Raw genomic sequence first — 19,555 nt, forward strand, 5'->3', positions numbered from 1 at the left:
TCAGGAGTTCAAGACCAGCCTGGCTAACATGGTGAAACCCCATCTCTACCAAAAATACAAAAATTAGCTGGGCATGGTGGCACGTGCCTGTAATCCCAGCTACTTGGGAGGCTGAGGCAGGAGAATTACTTGAACTGGGACCCAGGAGGTGGAGGTTTGCAGTGAGCCGAGATAGCACCACTGCACTCCAGCCTGGGCTACAGAGTGAGAGTCCATCTCAAAAAAAAAAAAAAAAGCATAAAAAGAACAAACACCAGCGTGTCAAATCAGCGTACACACCCATTCATGTGTCTGGAGACTGGGCTTGGGATGCTTTTCATCTAAATATTGGGTTTATATTTTTTCCTCTCTGCATCACAGAAGTTCGAAAAAAGATAGAAGGAGATCAGATAAGTCACTCCTCATTCTCATGACCACCAGTTTAACATTTTGGTGAATTTCCTTCCAATATTTGTTCCCAGCTTAATAAAGCAGCCATTGGCACAGTCACATCTATTTCGTACCAGATGATCTTCAAAGGTTCCACATCTGTGGGTTTTTGGCTCACTCAATTTGCTATTTAATAGAATTCTCTTCATGTTTAATAACCCTCCTAATAATCACAGAGTTAAAATAATACATTTTTATCTAGGAAATGCTTCAAGAACTTTCAAAAGACTGACTTGAACAGGAAGCAGGAGAGGGCTTGTGTGGTTTACAAAGATGGCAGACTCAAAGGGAAAAGGGGAAGAATTAATTAGAAATACAAGGAAGAAAGAAAAGAGAGAAAGAGGGAAGAGAGGAAGGGAAGAAGGCACTGGGGAATGGGGAAAATGGGTTTGGGTTGCAGAGGATGCTCATACAAAAAGGAACCTCGGGTTGGCCGGGTGGGTGTGGTGACCTGGACTGTGAGAATGGCAGCAGCTCAAAGAAGGAAACTGGAGACACATCAGAAACCACCAGGGTGAGGGAAGGGGGTTGGCCGGAAAGAGGGTGAGGGGCAGGCCTGCAGCCAGCAGGGAACTCCCCAGAGACTGAACCTGAAGGCCACAGGCCACAGGTGGTCACCAAGGTAGAAGACGGGAGATCCTCCAAACGGTTAAGCGAGTGAGGACTCTCTGCCCACCAGGCATCTGGCCTCGACTCACACTCAGGAATCCGCAGGCAGAAAGACAACCAAAGCCATTTTTCATGCAAGAGGAGTTGGATATCAGGAAAAATCAGAGCCCCTTTGTATGACATGCCAAACTGCTGAAGCGAGAAAACGTCTCGGGCGAAGGCTCAGATGCGAGGCAGGGACAGCGTGCTCGCCCTGGGGAACCTGGGCCATCAATGTGCACTTGTTATCAGGCTTTTCAGAGCTGAGGGCCGGAAGCGAGTACGGGGCATCCCTCCCCCATCGCATGTTAATGATGAGCTGGTGACACGGCCTTGGCCGGACTGTCTGGCCCCTGGAAGGGAGCCTGGGTGTCCTGAAATGTCCTCAGGGAGTCTTTGGGGATCTGTGTCCTTTTCTTGCCTGTGCTTTGGTGTGTGGGGGAGGGGTGAAGTGGGCAGGAGGAACCCTGGGAATTAAGAACCGAAGCCCCCGCTTCCTCCAAGACCCATCTTCACTCTGGGTCCCCTCCCCTGTCCCCATGTGCCATGTATTTTTTGGGTTAGCAGATAACTACCATGCATTGAACACATGTTATGCCAGCTCCAAAGCAAGCACTTAGATACTTTATCGCGACTCCTGCCAGCAAACTTGCATAGCAGGTATTGCTAACAATCCCATATTGCAGAGAAAGCAACTGAGGTTCAAAGGAGGTGCAATGACTGGCTTAAGGCCCCACAGCTAGTAGGAGGCAGATCCTGGATTCAAACCCTGACTCACTCTGGGATCTGGGCCCTTTATCACCATATCCTACCTCCTCTCCAAGACGCCAAGCAAACGAGTTGCTGTTTATTTCAGGTCTACAGTGAGACAGGTGTGCGGGGAGCCCTGTGTGTATTTCCCATCTGATTCTCCTGACAACCCTATGGGATAGGCCTCCTTAGGGCGTCCAGGAGGAGCCCCTAACGTCTAGGACGTGTTCTGTTGCCCTCTCCACATCGTGCCCTGTATGGTATCTTTCCTACTGCTGGTGCCCCAGGGTCCCCAGAACCAAAGAGTAAATACCCTGGGGGCTTTCTGTGCCCACAATGCCCGGCCTGAAGCCAGGCACTCAGCAGGTGCCCCACAAACACCTGAGAACGACAGAGTTTTAAGTAATTCTGCTCTCCAAGGCAGCCCCTGGCCCTGCAGGTGCGTGTGGTAGCTCTCAGAAAAGAACAAAAGAGAGGTGACGTCTGGTTCTGCACCCAGCTCTGCTCCCTGCCCCATGGTGCCTGGGCCACCCTCAGGGCTTCCGACGTCCAATCTCATTTAATCGTTCTGATCAACTGATGAGATGGGGGAGGGGAGGGTCTATTATTATATCCCCGTTTTACAGATGAGAAAATAACTGAGGCTCAGAGAAGCTAAGGAATCTGTCCAAGGTCACAGAGCTAACACAGGGCAGAGCGGGATTCAAATGCAGTGCTCATCCATCCCCCGCCCACAACCCTCCGTTCTACTGACCATCACACAGACTTAGCTCAGATGTCATCTTCGACTCCCTTCTGCACACGAAGCTCCTGGAGAGTCAGAGTGCGGGGCGGGCTGGATCCATGGGGCTTCAGGTATCAGGGAATGAGCCTGACTTTATCGCAGAGGGATGTGGTCTCACCAGAAGGTACTGAGCTGGGGAATGATGTGATCTGGTTGATATTTTTACAGGCTCTTTCTAGCTGTGTGTGGAGGGCAGGGAGAGTGACCAGTCAGGACTCTACAGCGGGCATCCAGGCGAGACACGACAGCGCTGGGAGTGCTCTGAGATGGAGAGAGATGGAGGGAAGGAAGGCAGTGGGCGTGTGCCGGAGGTGGAGCCCACAGGCCTGGGGAGGGTGCAAGGAACCCCGAGGGATGCTGCAGGAGACAGACTTCTGTCTCTGCTAGGCACAGAGTAGGCTCTTGGCAACATCTGCTGGATGGAAGAACTGGTGACCCAGTGGGCTGGAGACGGAGGGGGCGGTGCTGTCCAAGCGAGAGCACACTGGCGGGAAGCACAACCGATGTGTGAGGTTACCACCAGCAGGCTCCTCCTTGCCAAGGTGTCAGAGGGAAAAGAGGCCACAGCCAACAGTGTTTCCAGGAAAAGGAGCCTGAAGTCACTGTGTGTGTCCTGTGTGGTGCCTCTGTGGGAGCACGACCGCTGTGCTTCTCACAGCACTTTCGCAAACATCCTCGGCTTGGATGTTCACAGAACCCTGGGGGCGGGGCGGGGCACGGAGGACTCGGGATAGAAAGAAGATGAAGGCAGGGAGGAGGGATGATGGGGAGGAGAAAGGAGGAATGGAAGATGCAGGGAGGGAGGGATGAGGAAGAAAGAATAAAGAGAGGAAGGAGGGAGGGAGGATGGAGGGAAGGAAAGAGGGAGGATGGAGAGGATGGAGGAAAGTTGGAAGGAGGGAGGGAAGTTGGAGGGAGGAGGGTGGAAGATAGAGAGAGGGATGGAGGTGGGAAGGATGGAGGGATGGAAAGAAGTTGGAGGGAGGGGAGGATGGAGGGAGGAGGGAGGGGAGGACGACGGGAGGAAAGAGAAAAGACAGGGGGAAGAGGGAGGGGAGGACAGGTTTTATTTGCCAATTTGACAGCCGAGCAAACCGAGGCTGTAGGAGGTTGAGTGACAAGCCAAAGACTGTCCAGATGGCGAGTGGCAGAGTCAGGACCAGGCCACAGGTCCCCTGACTCCAATCCTGATGGTTTTCACTCCGGTCCCTTGTCCTCCTCTACCCTGGCCCTGGCCCTGAGACACCGGGAGGTCACCGCTGCAGCCTCATGCCTGACGCGGCAGGACGCGGTAAGTGACAGGGAGGTGCGCGGGTCAGCCACAACCCCCAAGAGCGCTGTCTCTGTTCCTGAGTATCAATCTGGGCACTCAGTTCCCACCCCTGAGGCTACTGGAAGTTCCCCAGTTCCTCTCTGCCTCCTTGGGGCCAGGCTAGGGCACTTGGCAAAGTCATTGTGCCAGAAAATGTGATGTTGAGAACACACACCTGGGTGGCTGCCATCCCCAGTCCAGGCACAGCCTGGGTGCTAGGCCCTCTTTCAGCTCCCAGCTGAGAGCCTCAGCCTCTGATTTTGCAGTTCACAGGAGCCATTCAGAACCGCCCTGCCTCTGAGAGGTGAGGGAATAACACTGGGGCCTCCAATGGGGGGCTCAGCTTCTTCCATTCCTGGACCCTGCCGGCTGGTGAGCTGACCTGGGGCAGCTTACAAAATTTGGGCAACTTATGTCTTCTGGGAAAAATTCCAAGGTTCAGGAAACATGGAAATAGAGAGACAGCGATGATATGTTTTGAATATCTATAAGGTGCCAGGCATGAGAAGGGGTATTTTCCATGTTTTTTCTCATATAACTTCACAACAACCCCAGGGTTGATTCTATGATGCTCCTAACTTAACAGTGAAGGAAAAATTGCTCTCTGAACAATGAAGTTCAGAGAGGTTAGGCAATTTGTCTGAAGACACACAGCTGACAAGTGGGAGTCTGGACTCAAACCCGGGGCCATGTGGCTTCAATGCTGGCCGTCTGATGCTGCTGCTTCCATGTGGACTCATGGTGGGGAGGAGAGGGGGAGCTGGAATGAAGATCCAGCCCCTTCCTGTGTCCCTGGACCCAGGAGGTGACAGATGCTAGCGGCAGGTGAACCAGGGAGACTGATGATTTTTACTCATTTGGTTTTTCCCCGGCTCTGTCTGGAGCTGGGCTTGAGTCAAGAAACTGCCCTCTACCTTTCCACATTCTCTTTCAGAAATGGGGTGATAGCGGTGGAAGGAGGAGAGGCAGTTAAACAGCATTTCCCGACACCTCCACCTCTGTGGGCTTTCCATGGTAGCAGGCAGGCCGGGTTGGATGTGGTGATGTGGAGAGCTTGCTCTGGGTCTACAGTCCTCAGAGGCAGGGTACGGCGTCGGGGTGGGAGGGAGGGAGGGCGTGGAGGTGCAAGAGCAGCTGCAGTTAAAGTCCAAAGCCCTTACAAGCCCACGCACCGCAAAGCCATCTGATGCGGTGGCTTCCACGCGGACTAATGGTGGAGGAAAGGGTTTGACTCAAGCCCAACTCCAGACAGACCCTGGGAAAAGCCTGCAGAGAGCCTGGGGCCTGTGGGGGCAGAAGTGGCTGCTTTGTAAAGGGTGTGGTGCTTCACCAGAAGGGTCCCCTGTGCACGTTGGGGGTCGGCAGCTCAGTCTGTCATTGTCCTCACCTCATCGGCTCACACCCAGGAGCCTGGAAGAATGCAGACACCAGGGACCGCTGATTCCACCCAGAGGTATCCTAAGAAGCACTCCGCGCGGGGGGCATCCACAGGTATGTGCTGGGCACCTTTCCATTCACTGCCTCATTATCCCACTTTCCAGACGTCAACAAGAACTCAAGAGAGGTCACCTAACCTGCCCAAAGCTACACAGCTGCCTGGAAATTGGGGTTTTGAACTCTGGAGGTCCAACCCCAAAGCCTGGCCTCTTTCCCCTACCCCAGGCTGCCTTTTCAACAGAGTCCATTTTAACAGAATGTCCCTCGAATAAGGGGCATCATTTTTTCTAGGCCTCTGTATCAGGAAGAGCTGGGCTTCTATTATGAAATATTCCCCTTTTATTGTATGCCCCCTGTGAACACACCTCTGGCCATACTCCTTTCTTTGTCCTGGCCCCCAGGAAGCTCAGCGACAAAGCTGTGGCCTGCCTCGGCCCCCAGCTGGCTTCTGCAGTCAGTACTGTGGACACTAGCTGGATGCAGCCATCATCTCTCATTTTCCTACTTGATTTTTCTATCCGCCCCAGTCCCTCATCTCTTTATTTATCTTGTCCCTTTCTTTCTTTTATGGTTGAAGGAGGAAGAAGTAAACAAACAGTGAAATCACGGGATGTCATTTTCACAGCTTTGAAAGGTTTTTCATTGGAAGAAGTTGATAATGCTAGAAAAAAAGTCCTTTGTCTGGTACCATGTCCTGCCTCGCAGTTCAGAAAAGACAGCCTCACGCAGCACTTCCCGGCGTATCACAGGGATGCAGAACAAGAATTGGGGGACGGGACATTGGGGGCAGATCCAGGCAGGCCTTCCCTGGCCCCTCCCTGGAGCTTAGAACCAGTTTGTTCCCTTTTTGAAGCTGTTTCCCAGAAGACCAAGCCCATGCACCCGCTGGGGAGAGCATCCTTGTTGAGGGGAGGCTGTTGTGGAGGGCAGTGCCGCTTCTCTGAGATTGTATGCAGGCTAACCGCGATGGAGGCCCGAGGCACAGAGACCGCGGGAGGGAGTTTCCATCGCTGTTCTGCACCTACTGCTGCCTCACACTATGGTGGCTGTGTGTTGCCCAACCTTCGCCCAGGTATGCACCCAAGGGGAGGTTATGCTGGGACACGGCTCCAGCCAGGCAGCCCCACAGTCGCTTTCTGCTCCTGAGCCATGCCACCTTGCGTAAGTCACTCTGCCTCACCTGTCTTGAGTTTCCCTGGCTTGCACGGCATAAGAACTGGGCAGCAATAGTGGTTCTCAGCTCCAGGGTGGACACCTTCTGGGCATTGTGGGTAGGGTAAGCATTACTATTAATAAAGGACTGGGGCTGGCCCCTAAAGCATATGCCAGGTCATCCCACGGATAGGATCGCTTCCCCTACTTGTGTTTCATGTGCTTTCTCTTTTTTTTTTTTTTTTGATGGAGTCTTGCTCTATTGCCCAGGCTGGGGTGTAGTGGCGAGCTCTCGGCTCAGTGCAACCTCCGCCTCCCAGGTTTAAGCAATTCTCCTGTCTCAGGAGTAGCTGGGACTACAGGTGCCCGCCACCATTCTGGCTAACTTTTGTATTTTTAGTAGAGTTAGGGTTTCACTATATTGGTCAGCGTGGTCTCGAACTCCTGACCTCAGGTGATCCATCCGCCTTGGCCTTCCAAAGTGCTAAGATTATAGGCGTGAGGCACTGCACCTGGCCTGTTTTGTTTTTTTTTTTTCTGAGACAGAGTCTTGCTCTGTCACCCAGGCTGGAGTGCAGTGGTGGGATCTCAGCTCACTGCAACCTCTGCCTCCCACATTCAAGCAATTCTCCTGCCTCAGCCTCCCGAGTAGCTGGAATGACAAGCATGCACCACTACGCCCGGCTAATTTTTGTATTTTTAGTAGAGACGGGGTTTCACCATGTTGGCCAGGCTGGTCTTGAACTCCTGACCTCAGGTGATCCGCCTGCCTCGGCCTCCCAAAGTGCTGGGATTACAGGCGTGAGTCACCTCGCCAGGCCCCATGTGCTTTCTCGAAGGGAAGTGAAGTGACTGGAATTCCAGCTACTATCTGGAATTCCCCATCTGCCCTCTGTCCCTGCAAACCTAAACGATGCTTCCCCTAGACTCGAGAGGTTCTCCATGGGGGCAGTTTTGTCCTCCAGGGACATATGCAAAGTCTGAGCCCATTTTTGGTTGTCACAGCTGGAGAAGGAGAAGCGCTACTGGTTCCAGTGCGGGGAGGCCAGGGATGCTGCTAAACACCGACAGCACACAGGACAGCTCCTGCAACAGAGCATCCGGCCCCAGCGTCAGCAGTGCTACAGGTGAGAAACCCTGCCCTGCTCCAAGGGGCAACCGATGCTGAACCCATAACCCTTGGTGCTCCTGAGTTACGCTCTATGGAACTGTCCAGCACTACTTTAGGCTGTGGGGTGTCAGGCAGTAGTGTCAGAATCTGGCACCCCCGTGGGCATACCTTTGGCTTTCTTTCCCACAACTGTTCCTTCTTCTGTCTTTCCCTACTTGGCCATGGTGCTGCCGCCTAGCCGGCTGCTGTGGCCCCAAATCTGGGAGGTCACCCTTCATTCCTCATCCCCTTCTCCGGGCCATCCCTCCACTTTTCCCATCTCTGCTGCTGCCATGTAGCCCCAGGTCTCCAGTCTGCCACAATGTCCAGATGGGTCTCTGGTAGCCTCCCCTGCCTCCTGGTATCTTCATCTCCAAATGCAGTCAGAAGGTCTGCTAAAAACATAAACCAGATCACCGTACTTCCTTGCCCGAAGTTCTGCAATAGCACCGATCTCATATGAAATAAAGCAGGCTTCTAACCCTGACCTCAGAGCCTCCCCAGCCCACCCCCTGACCTCTTCCTTGCTCCCTCTCCTCTGTCCTCACCAGGTTCCCTCCTGCTCGGGGCCTCGGCTTGCCCTTTCCTCCTCCTAGAAGGTTCTCCCTCCGGGTCCTTTTTCTGGTTCAGGTTTTGGCTTAAACATGACCTTCCCTGACAATTTCCTGTCCCCTTGACCAGCCAACAGCAGCCCCCTCCAGCCACTCCCCACACGCCCCCTGCTCTGTTTTCACCATAACATAAATCTGCACCTAGAAGTGCCAACTGCCTCATACATAGGAATATCAATTCCAGGACAGCAGGGACCTGTCTGTCCTTTCTGCAGCTGTGACCCTGAGCCCTGCATGTCTGATACAGACCAGGTGTTCAGTGAGCCTGTGCTGAAAGAATGAATGAGGGAACAGCAGCACACCCAGCAGGCGGGTGACTTGTAGCTTGTGTGTGTGTCTCAGCAGCAAAAGGGTCAAAAGTCACTGAACTAAGTAACCTCCAAGGCTCTTCTGGCTGGAAACCCCTCCTCCGGCAAGGACCCTCCATGAGGCCACACCGACCTACCTTCAATGTGGAAGCTATGGGCAGAGGCTCTCTGGGGTTTGTGTGACAAAGAGTGAGAGGTGGGAGGAGTGTTCCAGAACAGCCAGGCCCCATTTTCAGATGAGCAGACAGAGGCCCACCAGGCCCCCTTCCCTGCACATTGCTGTTCCAGTTTAGCTGTGGCTTCCTCGCCTCTGACACTCAGGGTCTGGTGACCCGAGGCCCCTTCCTACTCGGCACTTCTGTCACTATGTCCTGGAAATCCTCAGAGTCTGGGCTGTTGGTGGAGACTGGCACAGGGGATTTATTTTAAAGATCTGCTGATTTTCCTACTGAGACTTTTTGAAGGGCCTCTTCCTGAATGATTGGAGAGTACCACCAGCTGAGACAGGGCGAGAACATGTCTGTGATGGACACATGTCTGTGTGCCCCCAAAATTCGTATGATGAAGACATAATCCTCTGTGTAAACGATGGTATTTGGAGACAGGGCCTCTGGGAAGTGATTAGGTTTAGATGAGGTTGTGAGGGTCATGATCAGATCAATGCCCTTGTAAGAAAGGACCAAAAAGCTGGCGCCCTCTCTCTCCACCATGTGAGCATTTTAATAGAATGATCTGGCCCCAGTGTCAGCAGTGCTAAGGCTGAGAAACCCTGCCCTGGTGTGAGGGGCAGCTGATGCTAAACCCATAACCCTTGGTGCTCCTGAGTTATGCCCTGTGGAACTTGTATGAAGAAGCCAGCCATCTGCAAGCCAGGAAGAGGGACCTCACCAGGAACTGAGTCCAGCGACACTTTAATCTTGGACTTCCCAGCCTCCAGAACTGTGAGAAGTTCACATCTGTGGTCTAAACCATCCAGTCTATCATATATTTTATGATGTCAGCCCAAGCTGACTCCAACAACCCCCTTACCTGCCCCTTCCAAATCTGCGTGCTTCCAATAAAGGATTTCCCCTGACTAGTGGAAAGAAGAGCTCCTATGTTCCACCTTGGCCGTGATCCGGGGAGTGAGATGCAATACTCAGGAGCTGTGCACTTCTTAAGCCTCATTTTCTACAACTATAAAAGGCAAACAATTAATATGTACCTTGAGGTGTTGCTGGCAACTACATGCACGAATGTGAGTCCTGCATGAAGGTCTTCCACAGTGATGGCTGTGATGATTAGCAACCAAGGGCAAAGGGGGTCCAGGGTGAGGATTCTAGCTGGTGGTATTTAGCGCATCAGGGAAGGGGTGCCTGCTCTGATGCTGTCACCCACCTGGGCCTGACTGGACAGGCTGCCTCTGGGTTATTTCAAGATAAAATAAAAGCAAACACAGATAAGAAAAGTTTCAAGCCCAGCACCAGGCCTGGAGTGGGTGGAGAAAGGCTATTATTTGATGAAACCTCTCTGAATGGTCCTGTGTAGGCAGTGTGGTTTAAGACAGAGCCATGCAGCTGACCCACCAGGAAGGAGTTTCAGGAAACTCTTTGGAAAAAGTGAGCCTCCCACTTGTGGGCGCCTGGGCGGGGCTCGGGGCAGCTGGGGCCCCTTGGGAGACATACATGGCTGTCTTCTCACTCCCCTCCCCAGGGTGCAGGGCTAATGCTTCCTCTTCCTCAGTGTGCCATGGTGGGAAGAAAGGTTGGGTACACTGATGTGCAGGATGCTGCCCAGATGAGACACGTGAACGTGACTGGGGCAAAGAACTCCTTCACTCTCAGGTTCCAGAACCTTCTCCATAACTTCCCCCACTAGTGCCCAGCATAGAGCTGGCACAAAACAGGCACGGGGGCCACCCCTGGCATCAAGGCTGCTATATTAAGGCCCTGGCAGAGCTGTGGGCATGCTGGAGGCAGCTTTCTCCATCAGATTGGGGGAGGGGCACGGCTGAGGCGCCAGGACCCTTCTTTTTGGGTGGAGAGCTTTCCTGATGGCAGCACGGGGACTGGGTGGCTCTAGTGAGCACTCTAGAGTTGGTGTGGGTGGTAGGGCCTTGGCATGTGGCACAAGCTGCTGCCCTCTGGGCCCAGAGGCTCCTCTTCCCTTCCACATCTACATGGGCTCTTCTGCCCCTGGCAAGAGTACATGCTCTGTGATGTTTGCTTACATTCTGTACCCACTGAATTCCAGAATGCATGAGATTCAACAAATGTTGGCTGGTGATGCCTTTGATAAACCTTGAAAAAAGTTTTACTACCCCTTTCCTATGTCCTCAGGCTTGGCTGGGTGTCACCAAAGGCACAAAGAATGAGGTGAGTGTCTCAGAAGGCAGGGAGATGACTGACTGTGGCGCCCAGTCTAGCGCACAGTGGAAGGAGAGAAAAAAGAGAAAGAGATAGATAGTGACACAGAGAGACTGAGAAACAGATTGGGAGAGAGACATAGACAAAGACTGAAAGAGAAAGAGGAAAAGGGAGGAAAGAAAAGGAGAGGAGAAGAGAGGAAGGGAAGGGAGAAGGAGGGAAGGGGAGGGGAGGAGAGGAAGGAGGGAAGGAGGGAAGGGGAGGAGAGGAGAGGAGGGAGAGGAGGAGGAGAGGGAAGGTGAGGGAAGGGGAGGGAGAGAAGAAGAGAGGGGAGGAGGGGAGAAGAGAAGAGAGGAGAGGAAGCAAAAAAGGGAGAAGGGAAAAGAAGGGAAGAGAAAAGAAGGGAAAAGGTGTGTTATGCAATTTATGTATCCGTTGTGCATCCTCACTTCTAATGCCTTCATGCTGCCGCCAGCCCAACCTCAGAGCTGGGCTCCACTGGGTAGTCAAGTACTTGGTTCTATTTTTAATGGCAACCCAGAAGCTGTTTGGGAAAAGGCAGGACGATCTGGTGAGAAGAGCTTTGTAGTGAGACAAAGGCTCCAATCTGGCCCGGCTGCCTCCTCCCTGGGCGCCTCTGGGCAAGTCCCTGAACCTCTCTGCACCTCCCTCGATCATCTGCAGATGGGGGTGAAGACAGTGCCTTCCCAGGGCTGTCATGGGCGGGCCACGAGGTAAGTGCACAAGGCTCTGCACACTTGAGTATTCTGACACTTTCCAGCGGAGGGGCGGGCAGAAGGGAGAGACTTTGATTTGAGGGGTAGAAAGAGGCTAAGACAAGGTCAGCCCTGGTGTAGCTGGGAGCATCAGTCTTTTGCACACAGCCCTGCCAGAATGCATGGATGCCTTAAGTACACAGAGGGCTGGGCTTCCTGGCCCGGCAACATCATTTATAAAACACGAACATGCAATTGAATCTGCTGTTTGCCAGTTGCCAGCAAACCCTTCAGAGTTCTGCCTTTACCCTCGGAGTCTTATTAGCTGCCTGCTGCAGTATTTCTTTAGTTTCAGCCCAGAGGTTTGATTTTTTCATTTTCTTCTGTTCATTTTGCTTTGGAGGTAATGCTTTGGGATACTTTTCTAGAGAACAGGTGGAAACAATGCATTTTATACATGAAAGCCAACATGGAGGTAACCCTCCCCTCCATGTCCCCAGAAAGTGGCCTAGGGTTAAGGTGCTGTCCAGGCCTCAGCTCTGGCTACTTGCTGGCAGGTGGAGGCATCGCAGGAGGTGAGGTGTCAGCTGGTTGAGAGCTGTTGGTCTAGGGATGTGCTTTTTATGAGAAAAGCTGTCAGTTCCCACCCAGGTTGAGGGACTGTCACAATGATTCTAGCCAAGGAATCTTGAACCCACTCTCCCAGCCCTGGGTCCCACAAGGATGTTCTGGCCCTCAGAACTGCTGAGCATTGGGGAATAACACAGGCAGCCCAGTTCTTTCAGTGAGGTCCCCCAGATGGCTCCCTCTGCTAGCGGAGCCAGCTGCCCAGATCAGCTCGGGGCTCTCTTGATGAACACCGAAGTGCAAATGGCTCAAGGCAGCTGGCAAGATGCTAAGTGCAGCATTAATCCTAATTAGGATGAGGAATTAATAAAGGAAGCCAGGTTTGCTGGCGGGGAGGAGTTAGTTTCAGAATTTCCACTGGGAAACTGGAAGGCCCTGGATCCACACATGCCTTCGGGTCGTGCCAGTGGCATGACTTATGACTTACTGTGCCAGGCAGATGGCACCTGATGGAACTTGCTTGTGAGGTGGAATATGGGGCATTGCAGCCCCTGCTCTGTATCCAGCTCAGGTGCTGTGGCAGGTAGTGACGTGGGTACATTCTCCAGAGGAGAGGAGTAGGTGTTCGTGATCTGAGCAATTGCACACTAAAAATGATGTTTTTCAAAAGAAAAGAGGAGGGTGTGATCATGAGCCCACTGGCTCTTTTGTGTGGCTGTGTTTCTCGAACTACTGATTGCACATTTCTGTTACCTACAGACGCCACTCAGCCCTGCCATTAGGCTCCAAATTGCAAAGGGCAAAGCAGCCGCTTTTGGGAGTGGGGGTGAGAGACAGAGGTGGGCAGGATCCCCGATGAGATGAGAACAAGCATGGTCTGGAGGGGAAAAAGGGGCCAAGCTGACTTCACTAAGCAGATCCAGCTTCACAAAGCCTCTTTTCAGATGACTTCAAATGCGGCCAGAAAAGGGCTATGGTTTTAAGAGCTCCTTGCCAACCTCCACCAAGAAACAACCGCGGCTGAACTCTGTGCAGGGGTTGGAACTGCAGTAAGGAAGGCTAGGTGTGTGGGAGAACTTCCCAAACAACCAAGGGGCGGAGTTAACACTCGGGGAAAGGTTACCGAAAAAGAAAGAGGGAATTCTGTCCAAGCGTTTTTGAAAAATCAAAGGAAAGCCCCCACCAAGCCCCTCCACCCGGTCCCCGATCTGAGCGCCACGCTTAAGCAGCAAACCTGTGCCCAACCTTGCCGGGCCCAGGTGGCCCCTCCGCAGCCACCTGTTAGTTCAAGTTCCGCAGCCGGGCAGAAGGGCGCCCGGAAGGCGCCGAAGCCGAGCGCATTTTGGCGTTGGAGGCATCCAGGCCCCTCCCCAGTAGGGAGCTGTCCCCACGGTCCCGGGGCCGAAATCCTGGTCCCCTAGCATTCCAACGTCATGACACCTACTACTCAGCCTCCAGTCGCATTTGGGGGTCGCAGCACCCAGCTCCGACGAGATGACCACGCCCCTCCCAGTCTGTTCCCGGTCCGCAGATCGGTCCTGCACACCCTAGTTTTCTACTGAGGTCTCCGCAGCCACCCTGCTGAGGGGCCGCGACCGAGGTCAACGTCTCCGTTGGGGGAGACTCGGTGTCGCTCCCCTCACCACCCCACCCCGCAGCGAGGAGCGGGCCGGTGACTCCGTGGGAGAAGAGGCGGGCGTCGGGCTCGGCCTACCCAGCTACCGTAGATCCGCTCGGAACTCAGCCCCTACCCCGGCTCCGACCGCGCCCCAGCCCCTACTTCTGCCCCCACCCCTCGTCCCGAGCATGTCGAGAGCGCCCAGCGGCACCGACGCGCCCCGCCCCCGGCCGGCCCCGCCCCAGGATGGCCAGTTCCCATAGCAATAGCACAGACACCGGTTGCCAAGCAACCCCTCCCCCCTCCCGTCCGCTCCCCCCAACCCCAGCCTCCTCCCGCCCCCTCGCCAGCCTCCACCTCCCCCGGGGGTGCCGGCGCGGCCCCTGGGGATCGCTCGGGTCCCGGGCTATGCGCGCGTGCTTGAGTTTCGGTGTGTTTCATTGTGTCTGTGGGCGAGGGGGTGTGCGCGTGGAGAGTTTGTGGGATCGGTGTGCTGGGGAGGTCCCCAGCCGAGAGGGACCAGAGCTGATGTACAGCTGGCTGCCAGGGGACCCGCCCGCCCGCTCCGGCTCCTTTGTGTCTCGCGCGGAGCCAGCGCCGCGCCCACCCTCTCCCCGGCCCGCGCGCCGGGCAGTGTGTGCGCGTGTGTGCGCGCGCGCGCGCGAGCGTTTATGTGTGTGTGTGTGTGTGTGTGTGTGTGTGTGTGTGTGTGGCGGCGAGGGGTCGGGGCTGGCCGTACCTTCGATGCAGCACACCCGCCACAGCCCAGAGTGGGTGAGGTCGCCGCGGGCGCGGCGGGGCGGGGGCCCGTCGTCCATGGTCAGGTTGGTGCCGTTGCAGATGTGCGCGCTGGAGTAGAGCCAGTAGTCGGTGCCGATGGCGATGGCCATGAGCGAGAAGGCGGCGAAGGCTCCGGCCGTGGTCAGCAGCATCTGCAGCCCGCGGTCGCATCGCACCATGGTGGGCGCCTCATAGTCCGCCGCCCGCCGGCCCGGCCCGCCGCGCCCGCCCGCCCTCCTCCCTCCGCGCGCCGCTCCGCGGGCGCCGGGGTTGGGGGGCCGAGGGCCGGGGGGCGGCGCCGCGCTGCGCGCTCCGACCCCGCGCCCCGGGCGTGCCTGCGCTCCGGTAGCGCTGGGGCTCAAACTCCGAAGCGCGGCGGCGAGTGCGGGCTGCGCGGGCCGCCGGGCGGGCTAGCGGCGGCGGCCGGGGGCTCCTCCCTCTCCGCTCGCCCTCCCCCCTCGGCCCGCGCCTCCGCCCTGCGCCCTCCGCGCCTCCCCCGCCGCCGCCGCCGCCGCGCTCCGGGCCCGCGCCCCGTTCCTCTCGGCACCGCCCCTCGCGCCTCGGCCCCCGCCCGGCTGTGCGCTCCTCTGCGCTCCCCTCTCTCTCCAGCCCGGATTTTCTCCCCCTCGCCTCCCCTCCCCTCCCTGCGCCCGCGCGCTCTCTGTCTTCCTCTCCCAGGGTTCATTCACATTATTGGAGTGAAGGAAGCCGAGGGAAGTGTTCCCCAGGAGGACCGAAGGGAAGGCGCGTCTCCAGCCACCTGTCTTACCCGCCCAGGACATCCAGCCTCCCCTCCGACGGCCCTGCGGATTCTTTAATTTGTGGAGGAGGGCGTGGGTGGGTGTGTCCCTCCTTTCCCCTCTGTGCCTGTTCACCTGGTGATGAAGGTGAGTGTGGGAGTGCGTGTTCAGGTCAGAATTCCTGAAACCCCAGATGTGGGACACAGCTGCCAGACCCTGCAAGCCACGCCGGGCCGGGGCAGGCCCCACCCCAACCCAGGTGGTTCCTGCTCCTCCAGATCCCCTTGCGGGGCCTAGAAGGACGGTGACTTGGGGTTGAGGGAGAAGGGCGATGCCAGCGAGAGGTCCTTTGGGGAGAACACAGGGTCTCTGCTTTCTAGAGTGGTGGCAAGGCTGAGATTGAAGATGGGGCGCTCCTCTGTGCTCACATTTTTGAGGGTCTATTACTGCTAGAGTCCAGGAACACTCCAGTTGTGTTAGATTCCAACACTCCACCCGCCAGCCTTTTCCCTCTCTCTCCCAGCCCTTTGGCCATGCCTTTATTTCGTTTTGCCTTTTGCTCTACTGGAGCTTAACCGGCTTTCCCTCCCCTGGCCTTTATTGTCAGCCTCTGCCCCCAAGCCCTGCTGGCTTCACTTAATTGCCTTTGCTGCTGGCCGTGATCACAACCTGGACACACTCCCTTCTCCAGGGAGCCGGTCCGGGCTCCTTTTTCCAGACCCAGCTCCAAACCCCTCCCTCCAGGAAGTTCTCAGAGCCCAGCATCAGGAGGTGCAGCGCCCTTTGACATGTCCAGATGGTCCTGTTGTTGGCATCCCTGGCTGCACTGGACCCCAGGATATGGAAAAAGGTATAGGGAGTACTGCTATTCTTGCAAGATGAAGCTTAACTTTCTTTGTGGCACCTTCCCTGGTCCCCACTCCCCGTGTTGAAATCACTGTTCTCTGTCCCACAAGATTGTGAGCCTTTCCTGTGACTGGCATACATGGTAAGGGCTTAGCAAATGTTTGCTGAGTGAGAGTTGTTTCTTGCCACTTGGAAAATTATAGTCTGATTGGGAGGAATAGATCACATATACATAAAGGGAAAAAACAAACATCACAAGGTGACAGAGCCTGAGGACCAGGCTGACTGCGCCAGTGATTGTTTGTTGGCCCCTTCTGCCCTTGAGGTGTCTATTCTGCTTTCCAAGTCACAAAGGACGAGGGTCATCACCTCTAATTTACTTTAACCCACCTGCCACCGGATCTGGAGTTCTGCACCCAGCAGGTGCCCAGTGTATGTGTAAGTGGACCAGAAGGTGTGAGATGGTTTGCTCTGACCCAGAACAGGGCTACCCACCTCCAACCCTAACAGCCACTAGGATTAAGTCTAGGTTCTGTTCTCAGAAACTCCAGGAAAATGAATCCCAAGTTCTTCTCTCCTCCTCCTCCTCCTCCTCCTCCTCCTCCTCCTCCTCCTCCTCCTCCTCCCCCTCCCCTTCTCCTCCTCCTCTTCCTCCTCATCTTCCTCCATCTCTTCTTCTTCTTCTTCCTCTTCTAACAATCATTGTTTCAAATTAAATCATAAATGGAAGCCCAACGTAAACAAACCAGGTCTCCTACCCAATAGCCTTGTAGGTAAGGGTTGGCATGGCTCTGGTTGAATGAGGGGCCCAGGGCACTGGTACTCACCCACCCACACATGCACTGCAGCCCCCAAAGCACCTCTCTAGACCCTGGGTTCCACAAAGCATGGTGTGAAAACCCATGTCCTGAGCCAGCCACTGGGTTACTCAGGAACATCCCCCTCCACCCTGTCCCACTTGCAGCCTTCCTCAGGGACTTTGGGAGAAACAAATGAATGTAAGTTGTATGAACCTGATCTTCGGGGGTGGAGAGCAGCAGCTTCCCCCAATCACCTATTAGATGGCAGAGATGACACTTAGGTGGTGGGGCCCTCCTCCAAGCAAGCAGTCCTCATGTTCATCCCATGGGAGACAAAACCAAAATCTTCCTTCATCAGAACCTTGGTAGACCAGCTCTCACTCCTCCACTTGCAGAAAAGTGTGTGGGAGAGTTGAGAACGCACTGGACCAGAAGCCAAGTCAGTCACCTTCGCATGCGGGCTCTGGGACTAACTAGCAAGGTGATCTGGACGAGCCGAAACCACCTGGGAAAAGGATACCTCTCTAGTGCAACTTTCCGAGTTGTTTGAAGGGTTGGTCGGGCACGGTGGCCCATGCCTGTAATCCCAGCACTTTGGGAGGCCAAGGCAGGGGGATCACTTGAGGTCAGGAGTTCCAGACCAGCCTGGCCAACATGGTGAAACCCTGTCTCTACTAAAAAAAAAAAAAAAAAAAAAAAAAATTAGCTGGGTGTGGTGGTGCTCACCTGTAATCCCAGCTCCTCGGGAGGCTGAGGCAGGAGATTCGCTTCAACTCGGGAGGCGGAGGTTTCAGTGAGCCAAGGTCATGCCACTGCACTCCAGCCTGGGTGATAGAGTGAGACTCCGTCTCAAAAAAAAAAAAAAAAAAGTTGTTTCAAGGGTCAAAAAAAAGCCACCTTGTGCTGGGCGTGGTGGTTCATGGCTGTAATCCCGGCACTTTGGGAGGCTGAGGCAGGCGGATCATGAGGTCAGGAGATCAAGACCATTGTGGCCAACATGGTGAAACCCTGTCTTTACTAAAAAATACAAAAATTAGCTGGGCGTGGTGGCACACGCCTGTATTCCCAGCCACTCCGCAGGCTGAGGCAAGAGAATCGCTTGAACCCAGGAGGCGGTTGTTGCAGTGAGCCGAGATCACGCCACTGCACTCCAGCCTGGCAACAGAGTGAGACTCGTCTCAAAAAAAAAAAAAAAAAAAAGCCACTTTACGTGTGATGTACACTTAGCCGCCATTTGTGGACTGGGCAGTAAATTCTGGCTTTTCTGCCTTTTTTTAGAGACAGTGAGCCCAACACTGTCTAGGAGGCATATATTACATCCACTTTAAAAAAAATTTTTTTTTTTTTTTTTTGAGATGGAGTCTCACTCTGTCACCCAGGCTGGAGTGCAGTGGCACGATTTTGGCTCACTGCAACCTGTACCTCCTAGGTTCAAGCAATCCTCCTGCCTCAGCCTCTTGAGTAGCCAGGACCACAGGTGTGTGCCACCATGCCGGGCTAACTTTTGTATTTTTAGTAGAGATGGGGTTTCGCCATCATCTGGCCAGGCTGGTTTCGAACTCCTGGCCTCAAATGATCCACTTGCCTCAGTCTCCCAAAGTGCTGGGATTACAGGTGTGAGCCACCGTGCCCGGCCTACATTCACTGTTAATTCTCACTATCACCCCCTGACAACACTAGGGGAATATGAGGTGCAGAGACCTGAGTAACTTGCCCCAGGTTTCACACCTGGAGGATGGTGGGGTCAGATCTTAGCTCAGATCTCAGTGACTTCAAGGCCAGAGTTTTTCCAAGGACGCTAAACAACCTATTTGCCATTGTTAAATACTGCTGGGCTGTGTCATTATTATTAACTGTTAATTCAGGGGGACCCCAACGGAAGCTCCGCAGTTTGCCTTTCTGTTTGCGGACATCCACTGGCAGCTGCACTTGGTCCTGCGGTTATGAGGGTGTAGACTGTGGAGTCGCATAAGGACTTGACCGCCGGCACGGGGAGCTGGAGCAAACCCAAGACTGGCTGAGACCATTCATCATGCCTGGGTGAGCACAATTTAAATCTGGAAATTTCTGCTCAGCCAGATTACAGAACTCTAAATGACAGTATTTAACTGCTGCCTGAGGACCCTGGAGTTTCTCCCATGTGACACTTCCAGAATCAAGGGAGGGATGTGCTCTTCTCTTGCCTAGGAGGAGGTCCTGGACTGGTCTTGTTTTGGAGAGACTGGACACTTGGTATCCTCTCCCGCCATGAACTGCCCCCCCACCGCCCGTATAAATGTTACTGCTGGGGGTGTGAACAAGTAAACGTGTATTATTACCTCCCTTGCCAGCTGAGAAGGTGGCGATATTTGCCAGTCACTCGGACCAGTCTCCCAAACCGTCTTTTTCCACCCGTGGTGGTGTCTTTCCTCCTTACTGAATCATTTAGGTAATTACCTCAATTCTTCACTTTGGCTGTGAAGACAGAGCCTTAACAAGCCCAGAGCCCTGGACAATCCCAGCTCCAGGGTGAGGCACCCGGGCGGCGGCTGTGGGAGGGGAAGATGGTATTAGGGTGCTCAC

The 19,555-nt window shown here is 54.6% G+C and overlaps 1 protein-coding gene across 1 annotated transcript in view; it reads right to left on the minus strand.

The window, feature by feature from the left end:
• Positions 1–15,057, minus strand: part of CACNG4 (calcium voltage-gated channel auxiliary subunit gamma 4) — a 69,584-nt gene extending 54,527 nt beyond the window's left edge. The window contains exon 1 of the mRNA XM_055243313.2: positions 14,567–15,057. Coding sequence (XP_055099288.1) covers positions 14,567–14,786 — 220 coding nt within the window. The 5' untranslated portion in view covers positions 14,787–15,057. The remainder of the gene's footprint in view (positions 1–14,566) is intronic.
• Positions 15,058–19,555: the final 4,498 nt, after the last annotated feature.

Source organism: Symphalangus syndactylus, chromosome 14 (assembly GCF_028878055.3).
Source record: "Symphalangus syndactylus isolate Jambi chromosome 14, NHGRI_mSymSyn1-v2.1_pri, whole genome shotgun sequence".
Lineage (NCBI taxonomy): Eukaryota > Metazoa > Chordata > Mammalia > Primates > Hylobatidae > Symphalangus > Symphalangus syndactylus.